The following is a 13,950-nucleotide window of genomic DNA, read 5'->3' on the forward strand; positions in this document are numbered from 1 at the left end:
TTTTGATGTAAATTTGTGAAGTCTTACCGGATGATTTATCAATAGGATGATTTATTAGTTGCGAATTGTAAATAATTTTTGAAATTGAAATTGTACATTAAACAATTTTATTATTAAAATATAACATTAGAAGTTAAGCTTATCTTATGAAAAGTATGGATGAAAAATTACTATTAATTAAAAAAGAATATAGCTTTTTAACTCTTATAACCGATGAACAATAAATAAATACTTTCAATTAAACCTAGTTTGATTTAATTAAAGTTTCATTAATTTTATATTCAGGTTTAATCCAATTAAACTCAATTTTAATGGAAAATATAAAAAACCTGGACAAAAATTTAAAAATAAAAACGAGGAAACACTTATAAAGTCAGTAAAAATAATTTGATTTCCTTGATTAGCTATAAGATAGCAGTTAAGAAAAAAATGCTTTGTAATGTTTTGATTTGACTTTAACGATGAAAAACAGAGGAAAAATGGCACTGTAACTAGCTTTATCACCCATATTCTCTAAAAAAATATTAAAACAAATTAAATTTTTGAAAAGTGTAACACATTAAAAAGACTAACATTTATAAATTTTTCAAAACTTGAAACAAGGAACAATGTCATATGTTGTTGATTTTCCTTTTTATCTCATATGCAAAATCATAAATGCAGGATCTTCCAAGTAAGATTTCCATAGGTTTGAAAATCGGCACATGGTGGCACCATCAATCACCCTGTGGTCAGCAGTCCAACTGATAACCATAATATGACGCTTCACAACATTGTCTTGGTCATCATATCTAGGAAGACTCTACAACACAAAAATCTTCATTAAGAAACAATACAAATGAGAACAATGCGAAATTCCCTATAAAACTGTAAAGATGTAAACTTGGTGCAAAACATTGAAATCTTGAAGTATACATGAACTGAATAAGTCAAGGTTACTATTTATTTTGAGAAATGAAATTCCCAGATTTTCTAGTAAAATTTTTCCCAAAATTACAGACCATGATTACAGATTTTCAACAAAATGACTGACCAAGTTTCAGATTAAAATTCTTTTTAAAAAAATTAAATGTTAAAAAATGAAAAAAAGTGAAAATTTCTGCAGATTAAATTAAAATATACTTACTTGAACTTTACCAATTGCTCCAATAGCTACTTCAGGAAGAAATATCACAGGCTTGGTGTAAGTTCCTCCAATCTAAAAGTTCATTCAAACATACAATTAAAGATGCATTTATACCTATATAAACATAATAATGGTTTAGGAAGAGGTTCCAAAATTTTAAATAGCAATTCATGACGTTTTATTAAAAAATATAATTAAAAACATCTTAACTAATTAAAACAAGAATTTTTTATAATAAATACAATTAGAACTAAATTATAATCTATGAATCATATTTTTAATCCTTTGGTAACATTACAAAGTCTAAAGAAGTTTTCTAATTCTAATTAAGAAATTTTTTTTTTCAACTCAAAAATTCTTCCAAAGTTATGCCACAACTTTGGTTGTGACACATAGTATCTGATTGTGGCATATTATATGCCACATATACGCCCTTAATATGCAGGTTGTGACATATAATTCAAGAATCAATACAAGTATGAATACATTAATTCAGTAAAGATTAAAAGAATAACAACTTCAGACGCGAATTTCAAACAAATCATAGCAATTACAAGAGATCAAGAGTTAAAGTCAGCTTAAGCCAGATGTAAGATAATGAATATTAGAAAAATAAGGAAAAATATTCTTAAAATAAACTTACAGATCCAATATTGGACAGAGTGAAAGTTCCACCAGTTAAATCGCCTTGTCCAAGATTACCTCTGCTACCTAAATCACGAAGTCGGTTTAATTCAGAAGCTATTTGCAGAACATTCAACTGCTGAACATTTTTAATATTGGGAACAATCAATCCATGAATGGTATCCACTGCTACACCAATGTTATGAGATGCCTTATAGGGTTTAAAAAAAGAAACATTTAACTTTAAACACATAATTCATTCTCATGCATTGAATATAATGTTTGTCAAATGTAATAGTTTGCTTTAACGAAAATTATTTTCATGTAAAACATTATAAGATTGCTATTAAAATCAGATGGGGAAAAAAGAATTTCAATATCAAAACAATTATCTGATGTGCGATCATCTGATATGTAAACTTAGCTAAGACTCTTTTTGCTCAACAAACTGGTTTAGTATCAAGTTGTCCAAGTAGTACAGTAGTTAAAAAATAATTCAACCAATTAGTTCAGCAATGAAAGCATTACAATGCCTAAAGAAATTTTACAGTTATTGTTTTATTTGCGGAAGAAAAAAAATTTTATCGATAAAAATTATTTGTATTGAGGGTTAAATTTTTATATTCACTTGTTCAAATTGATTGATTAATAGGTCATCTTTCAAAAAATTATTCAAACTATTATTGCACAAAAAAGTGTATAATCTGTTATTTACAGTTTTTTTTTCAAATTAAATGAGAAAGAAAACAAATGAAAATCAAGGGGGAAGAACGTTTATGTCCATTTTGTTACAAAAATTTCAGTTGAATCGCCATCTGTTGGATTTTTAAGATTACTACGTTTTGATAAACCAATAACATGGAAAATCAGTTTCTACTTAGAAAGTTATCATGTAGTGAAAATATGCATTGTCTGAGCATGCACCCTTTATTTTTTATTCAGAATCAGCTTTCATGGACATAAACTGCTCTTAACCCTTGGTCTTGAAACATAAAAATTTTGCCATTTAAAACTAAGGTTTTAAAATAAAAGAAAGCTTTTTTTAATGTTTATTTTAACAAACATTATTAAATTAACCTTTAATCAAAATGGGTTTAGTAAAAAAATAAGACCTATCATCTGTACATGAGGAACATTTGTGAATAAAAATGAATTTTAAAAATAATTTAAATGAAATAAATATTAAACAAAGCATTCATTTAATCCAAAAATAAAGCATTTAAAAGAGCTTTTAATTCAATGAATATTTCAATCTGCATTCCAATACCTCTTTAATTTAGAAACTAAAAAGTAATAAGAAATGAATTAAGATTGCCATAATTGACTCCATAAAAGTAAAACATTGCTACATCAATTTAATACAAAATCCAACTTTCTAAAGCAAAACTAAATAAGATAAAAAATGTCAAATAGTTCATAATGAATGATTATCAACATAAGATAGAAAACTAACTAGACAAAAGAAACATTGATTTAAGATTGCATATTTTCAGATTTTGTTAAACCTCACAAAATATTTCAAAGGGTAAATGATGCAACATGTAAGTTTACCTTGTAAGTAATATTTTCACACTTTTCATCAACAGTTGCATTCAAAATTGGAAACTGAAGCAAGGATAAAGATAAAGCCTGGAAGAAAAATAAAAGGGATTGCAATGGATATTATGTCGACAAATTGCATCTGGTCAGTATATACAGCATAATTAGCAATAGCCAGATTATATAAATACTCCGCTGTTGATCTGTTCTGATATTATAAAATAAAATAAATATATAAAAAAATCATATTCTTAAATAAAAATCTGTTAAAAGTCAGTTTGAAGATGTAGCATTCTAACAAAATCTATGTCAAATCTGGGAAAGGGCTAAAGCAACATATGCCCAAAATTCATTTTCAAATATATTTATAAAAATATGATTAAACTATTTTAATTTTAAACCAATTTTTGATTTGCATTTTGTTCTTCAATGAGTTCATTGAGATTTCTACCTGTATACTTAATAGATTTTTGTATAATTGCTTTTCATTTGCTTTCATGTTTTCGTACACTTTACTTTTCAAGTTATTACTATTTCTTCTAAATTTTATGTGTTTTTTCCAAGTGGGAGTTTGGAAAATAAATAAAACTTTTGTTTTTTAAACAGTCATTCACAGAAAAGTTTGCACACAAATGCATGTAGAGTTCCCATAGAAAAAGTTTTATATAGCATTACGCTTTTTTTGTCCTAATTCAGTATTATTTCATATTTAAGTATAATTCTCTATTTTTTATAAATACAACAAAACATTCTAATATTAAAGCAAGAGTAAAAACAATTGATTTACTTTTACTCTTTTTCAAAAAATATTTCTAACATAAAAAAAAAATTAAGCATTTGTGACATTTTACAAAATTGGTAAATTCTAAATTATACAGAAAAAGCAGTAGAAAATGTAGCATTCTTTAAAAGAATTTGATAACATTTCTTATAAATTACTCTTACAAACAGTCTCTCAATGTCAATAGTCTCTACTATGGGCAAATAAAGAAATATATATTTTTAAAGCTTCTTTCATAAAAGCAAGGAAACAAGAACAGGAATCAATAAAAATAGGGTATAGGTAATTAAAAGGGCTATTTAGATGTAATTAATTTTAAAAAAAATATGTATAAACAAACATGCTAAAATGACGTGAACAATGATTTAAAAAAACAGCAACAAAATCATTTTTAAAATATTAATCAATAATAATTGCTATATTTTATACAGTGCGAAATTGAATGCAGTTTCCTTACTTTTACAAAGAAAGGCATAAAAGTAAACTTTAAGCCTCTTTCCTCCATCATTTTTTTAAAAAATGCCTTTAGTTCAAAAAATCTAGAGACATCTATTTCATCAGAATAACCAAAAGTTGGCACAGAGAGGCTCTTGGTCATAGTTTTCACCATAGCCTTTTTATACCCCTTAATCACTTCAGTTACATCTTTTCCAGCAGGTAAAGGGCTTTGCACAGGCATTTCTTCACGTTGCTCAACAAATGGCAGTGTCACTTTTGTAAGTTCTTTAACAATTTGTTCTGGAGAATGCTGCATAGAAATTTCATTGGATACTTGAGCTGCAAAAAAAGATTAACAATAAAAAAGACAAAGAAATATTGCATAAAATATTTTTTTGTCAGCTGTCTAACTCCAGGGAATTTTAACACTGATTAACAAATTGAACGCAGCACATATTTTAAAGGAAACTTCCACTAAGCCACATGCCCTGCTTAGAAGCATTCATAATTAAGTATAGGAATGTTTACATTAGAAATAGATGAAAATGAACAAAAATTTGATTTGTAATAAATAAAAATTAAGTAAATTTTAACTAAAATTTTAGTAATTTCTTAAAACAATGCAAATTTTTAATTTTGTATCGTATTTTACACTGTCAGTTAAATATTTTACTGTCATTAGTGTCCGACACGGCCAAAACAGGAAGTAGTTCAGTGTTAGTTACCATTGACAGATGTGGCACTCAACATGAAAATAATGATGCAATTTTTTACATAATTTTTTTACATTTATTTTATCCACAATGATGGCAAAAAGAAATGGCTGTGTAACATTAACATTCATAAACTTGATGTTGTTTTTTTCCTAAATTTTTAATAAGTTTGATTTTAAGGAAAAATAGTCAAAATACTTTTCTACTTTTTGCAATTTCTTTAATGAGCAATAAAGAGGAAAGTCAATAAGAGAACTGCAAAGAATACAAGGTGACAAGAAGCCGCTTATACACATACACACCATTTTAATGCTTACAATACCACAAACCAAAAGCTCAAATAAATATAAAAAGATTACTACCAGTACTACATTAACATATTTCGAAGTGATGCCCTTCAGTCTTAATACAGAGTTGCAAATGTGTCACAAACTCTTTTAGGAAATCATAAGTCCTATTAGGATCATTGTACCAAAAACACATCGAACATAAGAATACAGTTGGATTTAAAAGCGGTGTGCACAGGTGGCTATTCTTGTTATTTGTTGACGGCCTTTAGTTCTGGGTACTGGAAAAGCATAATGGATAGATAAAAAAAGCTTTACTATACATATTTGGATTCTTGCTTTGTAAATCGATACTCATAAAATTTTTTAAAAGTAAGGAGCTTAGTAATTACTAATAAAATGATTCTTTTTTTCATCCCTTACCAATAGTTTCTTTGCTCTTAAGAAGTTCAAGGTGAGCAAATATATCTTCTCTCATTATCCTGCCATCTTTTCCTGTTCCTTTAACATCACTAAGCTTCACCTAAACACATGAAAAGCAGCATACAATTTGCAGAAAAATATTGTGATGTCATGACAAACATTAAAATTAATTGAAATAGAAGCAAGTCATAAAGTCTAAATTACAATCCATAACAACTTAAAAAAATAAAATGAATATTAAGTTCTGAATATCATTTCAGAATTAAAATTAAATGTAAAGTTTCTACATTTAAATGTAAAGTAATAATATCTTAAAAATGAGCCTTTTCTTTCATAAAATAAATGTAAACATTACAGTAACTAAAAATGAAAAATCTGGATAATGTAAAATTTTCATGAGAATGACCCTTATGCATTTATACACAATTATTGGTGGCTTGTCATTGTATTAAGTGATGTCTTGCAACAGTCTTTTAAAATATTTTTCTAAAACCACAAATTTAATTTATAAAATAATAATTACAAATTTTTATTTAAGTTTATTAGAACAATAATTCAAAATCTAATTCAGAAACAAAATAGTAAACATTTTTAAAAAGCAATAGTTTTTAAAAATTGAATTCACATATAAATTTATATATTACCAAAGTATGTGAATGTTAGAGAATTCAACTACAATAAGAGTAGACAAGATCTTTCAAAGACAAAACCTTGAAATTTGGGGCTTTGCGATTTATGGAATTTTGTGTTACATACATCATTTTACTTATCTTTAAACTTACCTACTAAATATGGCAATGTTTGTTTGGAACAGATCAATTATAAAATGCTTTAAAATAAAATTTAAATTAAAAAAAAATTATTATTTACAGAAAAAAGTTTAAATTTACTGCATTATTAGAATGACGACAAACAAATTATAATAAATTTTGGTTCGCCTAGCTTTCGAAATTTTAACCTCATAGCAAATAAATAACAAATGTAAAAAGTTTATAGCTCTTGCTTAGTTATAGAAATTTCTTAACTGCAAACATCATTGTTTACACCCTCACAGCTAGTGTGGTAGGAGAATTGCGTTATATAGATTTTCCACTGCATCTATAATCACTTCCGCAAGATTTTTGTAAATACACAATGCCTTTGCAGCTTTCTCGCGAATTTTACTATGCATTTTTTCTTGATAAAAATATATTTGCAAATCAGTCTTTCTTTTTTTGGTGTTCCTCACATAATAGTATTTTGATATAATAATATTTTGTTTTGGTTATATTTATGCAATATTAGGAAGTATTATTTTTTGCACTTATAATTATGTGGGCTGACTACAAGATATCATTTCATAGTTAAAATTTTTCTAATTATTATTTATTTCATTAATTTTTTAATTTTCACTTTTTTAAAATTTTTTTACATCTAATAATTTTTCTTTTTTTAATTAAAAATCCTTTTTTTCTTATTTTTTTTTTGGCTTCTTTTATTGTTTTCTTTATGTTTTCATCATATTTTATGAATTCTATGTACTTGCAGATCATTTGCAGTTAATAAATCTTAAATTTTTAAACTTCCTTTTAAATTCTTTTCTTTTGTTGTTTATTGCTTCGTATATATATATATGTATGTATGTATATATAGGACTGATANATATATATATATTAGTTATGAAAAGAAAAACATTAAAAACTAGTTAATTTTGTGATAAAGCAGTTTTCCTGCAAAGCAAAATATAGAAAAATTTTGTTCTAATATTTTCCATTCAAGCAACAAGATGACTAATTGAGGAAAGGGAAATTACATTATTTTCCATTGCTATACGTCTTACAGCAGGGGCAGCAAGAACTTTGGCAGATTTCCTAGAAAAGTCAATTTCTAAGCCTGATGGTGCAGCAAGTTGATCTTGAACTTGATCAATCTGCTCCTCAGAGTCATCTAGACACATAAAAAAAAAAAATAATATTAAAAAAATAAAAAAAAAATTTGCAACCCCCTTCTATTTAAATAATTATGAATGAAACAATTGATATACTAAATATATCTAATAATAAAACTTGTAAACATAATGGAATATAATAATTTTAGTTAAATAAAAATTTTGAAACTTGACAATTTAATTCTTGAATTAATACTGAAAGTTAGAGTTGAACAATTTTATTTAGATAGCAATCACAAACATCATAAAATGTCATGTTGATGGAAAATGAAAGAAATCTACTGTTGTAATAACATATATTGCAGGCTTCAAAGTGGTTCAAATTAAAAGACAGGACAAAATTTCACAAAACCTCAGGACGTTCTTGGTGTAATGCACTGTAGACTATTTTTAAGAAGTTGAAACAAACGGCTATAAAAAATAGTGCAATCCACATTTCTAAATATTTCATTTCGTGATAGCAAGCCACAGATTCTGTAAAATACCATGTTGATGGAAAAAGAAAGTAATATACTGTTGTAATAATCTAGATGGCAGGCTTCATAATAAAATTAAGAAAAACATTTTACAAAAAAATCAAGATGTTTTTTGGTGCAATACACACTAGACAATTTTTAAGAAGTTGAAACAAAGGGGCAAAAAATGGTATAATCCACTGCTCTGAAAATTTTGCTTTGTGAGGCATATTTTTTTAGCTCTCCACAACATTAAAAAAAAAAAAATACAATAACTCATCTCATTAAAATATAAAACAAACATGGAAAAAAGTTGATCAGAAATTATATAAAGTGGTGCAATCTCCCACATACATATGTGGAGAATAATCAGAACCTAATTTTCTTGACATTGGAAATAGATCCCTCAATATAAAAAGAGATCAAAATAACCATAAACTGATATTTAGAGTTATTTTCATGCAACAATATATTACTTCAAAACTATATCATATAAAATCTACATACTAAAGAATAAATGTATACAAATTAAAGAAAACATAATGTGTGGTTATCTGGTTACAAAGATCATCAAAATAAAATGAGCCACAATAGGATATTTACAGTTTTTAGCTTTTTTTTTTATTAGGCATATTTTGAATTTCAACAAGTGGAGAGTTAGATATTTTTATGAAGAAAAAAAAATCTAATGGGGATGAAAGGTTTTATTTCTTTAAAAAGTTAATTCTTCTTCAAGAGTTTGAGATACCTATTGTTCATGACCTGAAGGACAAGCGTCTGTTACTGACTTACGATGAAAAGAGGTATTCACTGAGAAAAATATTCCGTAAAAAGGGTGGGGTTAATAAAGATAATTTTTGTTCCAATATTGATTCAGAAATAATTCATTCTTTAAAAGAAAAATGGAAGATAAAGACAGGGATTTTGTTGCTCACAGTAACTCCTTTTCATTTGAAATATGTTTCAGGTTTCATTATTTGAATAAAAACGTTAGTTTTGACATTATGTCTAATTTTTCTGATTTCTTTTGAATGAAATATTTTTCAAAAATCTGAATTATCCTTTAAAAATAGCACATTTGTCAAAGTGGTATGTTCAGAAAAAATAAATAACTAAAGTATCAGAACTAAATGTTAAAAATTAGGACAAATAAAAACAGAATATTTTGAAACAGGAAAATCAGGACATAGAAACCTTTTATGACGTGCAATTCTTTTTAACAGTAAAATTTAAGATAAGAATTTTAAAAGTCAAATATTAGTTTCTTAATTATTAGCAATAATGCAAATTAGCTTCTTAATAATTAGCAATAATGCAAATAGTTAGTTAATATTTAATAAGACAAATAAATTAGCATCAACTACATAGGATCATTTTTCAAGTTTACATTAACAGTAAAAAAAAAATTGGGGAATAAATTTACTTGGGCATTAGAAGAAGAAAAGTAGCAAAACCAAATTAAATACTTTATTATTTAAAGGTAACTTTTTCCTAGAAAAAGTACATTTTGCTGAGAATCAAATGTATAAAAATTTCAATTCATCTTATTTATTTTCAATATAAAAACAATTACATAAATCAAAATACAGTTACCAGATTCAAACAGTTCAATCTCTACTAAAGGTGAGCCAACTGTAGCAGTACTGTCTATTTCATAGTGCAATTTTCTAATATATCCATCAAACCGACTAGTAATAGTTACTGAAGCCTTATCACTTTGCACTTCACAAATGCTATCAAACTGATTAACTTTGTCTCCTTCTTTGACATACCTATGTAACATATTAAAAATAGCTCAATTTTTAAATGAATTTTGTTTGAAAATCTAGAAATATCATATTAAACAAGTAGCTAATAAAAATAATGATGGTATTTATCTGTTATAGAGACCATATAGCCAAGACTGCCATAAATATACTTGTATAGTATATAGTTACATGTACATGCGTGTGTAATGATTTCTTTGGCAATAACTTGGAAAAGCATGATCCCAATAACTGAGAAGTACTTTAATGACTATAATATATAAAATAATCTCATTCCTATTTCCCAGGTAAAAAATTAATAAATATATGCATAAAAAATAAGAATTATAGATTAACTAACAACAAATTATAAATATGATTATCAAAGTATTTTTAAAGCAATGCTAACACAGATAAAATAAAGAAGATCAGTTTTAATGAACTTTATGGTAATAAGAATATCACAAATTGCTCAATTTTTATGAAATTAAATTTTCTAGTGAAACTTTCCAAGATACTCCCTTTTAAACTTTAAAAACTTTTAAATTATTTTTTTACTCCCAAGTACAACAGTCAACATGTTAAACCGTCACCTCCCTAACAATTTAATTCCAAAGTAGTCAGTCTTGTCCCTTAATTTTCTAATTTCTAGGCAGCATTTTAGCAAATTATTTAAAAAGACAAGAAGTATTTATTCAATGTTTTCTGAACTAGTAATCTCACTTACATGCTATAGTGTGTCAAATGTTCTGAATATTATTTGGTGCATTCTTGAAAACATATTTTGGTTATAATTCATTGTTGAATTATTATCACTGAATCAATTACTAATCACAAATTTTTTATATATGTATATCTTTACAGTGGAGATTTGTATTACTTTTACTTTAAATAGGGACGAACTTTTAGTAAAACGAATCAGAAGTAATTGCACCTAAAAACATGTCGTTTTCAAAGTTTAGCAAAATCTTTGCTGCACCATATGCTTTCCCACAGTTTTTTCTGAAAATGAGGTAACATGTTTTGAAAACAATACAGCTGATGTAGCATAAAAATAACATAGTTTTAAATAAATAAAAAAGTTTGATTTGATAATATCTTTGTAAGAAATACTTGTATATATGTATAGATATAGATAAATAATGAAGCCAATTCAAGCAAAAAGGAACAAGCAATTAGTCAGTTTTTGAATCAATGCCCTAGATTAGAAAGTAGTTATAATACATATTCTTTACATGTTTCATACTGTAAGATGAAGTTTATTATAAAAAGATAAAATGTACCATTCTTTGAGGGTAACTTCCCGTATTCCTTCTCCAATATCAGATAAATTAAAGCTAACAAGTTTTCCAAAACAAACTGTAATAAAAAAAGTTAGATGAAACATAATTTATATATTTCAAAAGTGATTAAAAATGTGTGAAATTTTATAAATATATTCATCATTTGTGTAGTTTATCACAACTACATATGCATGAAATATTTCTGAATTAAGTAACTTTTATTATTTTAATCTTTGGATGGTCTTCAAAAGAATTTAATGAATTAAGAAATAAAAATTTAATTTTGATTTGTATGATAATTATTGCTTATAAGAATGAAAATAATTCACATCAAGCTAAATAATTAAAAGAGAAATTTGGGTATTTGGAGACTATAATTATTATCACTGTTATGACAGCCTCGGTTGGGCCGTGGCTTTCTCTAGAACATTTTTTCAGGTCATTCTTCTTGCTGCCAAATCTTACTAGTTCTATATCCTGGTTGCCAAAATCTGCATCAAAGTTTAATTTCCAATTAGTTTGAGTTAGATTATTTTATGTGTTGGGCCTATTGTATTGAAAAGGCAATTATGATCTGAAAATATCATTCTGTTTAACTTAAAATTTATAATATCAATGTATTCATAAATTTCAGTATTTGTTTGTAAATTTTGGTATTTTTTTTTTCTGTTGAAGTTGCCTCAGAAAAAAAATAGTTTGTAACGGCAGGGGACTGTCTAGGTTTTTCTGGTAGGTACCTATTTTGTGAAAATTTAGTCATAATTTGTCAAAAATAAAAATTTCATAAAAAAAATCAACACAAAAATATGGTAAAAATAGAAATTTATCGTTTCTTACGGGATACAAAAATAAAATTTTAAGATAAAGTATTTTGTGAAACTACCGTTTTTTCTAAAGTTGAATTTGTGAAGGTACTGCTTAACGGTAGTAAATTTGGCCTGAGCAGACCCCTCAAAAGAGACTAGAATCTTTACATAAAAAACTAACGAAGTATGATACATAATTTGTAAGTTCAAAACAAAACTATCACAGATTTTATGTTTGTTTGGAGGTCAAACACACAACTTTTTTAGCTACTAAATCAAGATTCCCAAAATAAAATTTAGAAAAATAAGTTATTCTGCCAGTCCTTAATAAAAGTTATGAAGAAAATTGTTGTTCCTCAAAGTTTAAAAATTGTGTATATCTGCTAGTTTTCCTAGGGAAATTTTTTTAGTTTGCTTAAAAAGTAGAGTATTTTCAGAATCAATGTCATTATAAATTTTAGAATTTCAAATAAAAATAAATAAATATGATATACATTAAAACTATTAATGAGAGAAAAGTTATTTTTGACAACAACAGTTCAAGGATTGCTAATTTTAAAAACTAAGCATATCTTTTATAAAATGTGATGTAAAGGTTGCAGTATAAAAAAAAATGGAAGAAAATTAGTTTAAAAAAAATTTCCTACGTTTGTAAATACATCCAGTTTGCATTAAGCACTTAATTGATAGGTGATTAAGAGACCGACCAGATAGCCCAAAGTAGTGCACTACATATAGTGAAACTACTGTAGTCACTACTTTTTTTTCATAGTTAGCAATGTAGTGTATGGCTAGTAGTTTTGAATTGAATAATCTCTTAATCTCACTCTTAATAATTCAGTATTACATGTTATTAATTATTATTTCAAATAACACATTTTTTTTACAAGCTTGTAATTTATAAACAGCCGCTTCACAACCTCAGACATAGATGATTAAACTAATATTTATTGCTTTTTCTTTTAATAGAAAAATAATTTTAAAAAAACTTGGTAGAAAAGTTTGTTATTTGAAAAAAATATATATAATAATAATAATTTGCAACAATCATAAAAGAACATTTCATTAATCAGAATCACAATCATTAATCAGAACATTTTTAATTATGTTCTATGAAATAATTTGAAATCTAGTTGTAACCAGTTTAACATCTAAAAGACTAAAATCTGAAACCTTGATACTATAAAATAAAATCAATGCAATATAATGCATTCACTATTCGCTATATTCACCTCAAGTTTTATAAATGAGATAAGTGTAATTACCATAATATTTGATATTTTTATAAAATTGAACTCTGTGTAGGCTAATGACTTTTCACTGACAAAAAAATGTCTTGCATTTTTGTTATGATTTTTAGCAGTTTACAGTAATACTCACTTTTTGATGTAAAATAGTTGCGGTATTCAATTGCTCTCAAATGCTGACAGGTGCTTTGGCAGACTACTTTTTTTAATCTTCTTGAGTGAGAATAAACCTGTTAGGAAAGGGAAAAAAAAGAATTACTCAGTCCATTTAGAGAACTTTTAAATAACATCATATTCTCAATTGTTGACCAAATGAAATAAGGCCAAATTATTGCTCTAATAAATTTTTTTCTGTCATCATATCGCAAAGCTAGAGGTTTAGAAATAGTAGAGATCTAATTACAATGTAAAAAATGGCAATAGGTTTTCTTCAATATACTAATTCTGAATCTTCTTTTTCCATCAAGAGATTATTTATAATTTAATTCCATATTTGAATTATAGACTATTAAAGGTGACTTTCATAATACTTTGACAATCAAAAATGTGTTTGAAT

At 26.1% G+C, this 13,950-nt stretch overlaps 1 protein-coding gene across 1 annotated transcript in view; it reads right to left on the minus strand.

Annotated features, from left to right (window-relative positions):
- Positions 1–13,950, minus strand: part of LOC107441995 (Dihydrolipoamide branched chain transacylase E2) — a 14,346-nt gene continuing 396 nt past the window's right edge. The window contains exons 2-11 of the mRNA XM_016055424.3: positions 13,528–13,624; positions 11,342–11,417; positions 9,907–10,085; positions 7,724–7,857; positions 5,932–6,031; positions 4,528–4,847; positions 3,302–3,379; positions 1,770–1,961; positions 1,127–1,198; positions 1–802 (exon numbers count right to left, since the gene is read on the minus strand). Of these exons, the coding sequence (XP_015910910.1) occupies positions 635–802; positions 1,127–1,198; positions 1,770–1,961; positions 3,302–3,379; positions 4,528–4,847; positions 5,932–6,031; positions 7,724–7,857; positions 9,907–10,085; positions 11,342–11,417; positions 13,528–13,624 (1,416 nt within the window). The 3' untranslated portion in view covers positions 1–634. The remainder of the gene's footprint in view (positions 803–1,126; positions 1,199–1,769; positions 1,962–3,301; positions 3,380–4,527; positions 4,848–5,931; positions 6,032–7,723; positions 7,858–9,906; positions 10,086–11,341; positions 11,418–13,527; positions 13,625–13,950) is intronic.

The sequence above is a fragment of the Parasteatoda tepidariorum genome, chromosome 1 (genome assembly GCF_043381705.1).
Source record: "Parasteatoda tepidariorum isolate YZ-2023 chromosome 1, CAS_Ptep_4.0, whole genome shotgun sequence".
NCBI lineage: Eukaryota > Metazoa > Arthropoda > Arachnida > Araneae > Theridiidae > Parasteatoda > Parasteatoda tepidariorum.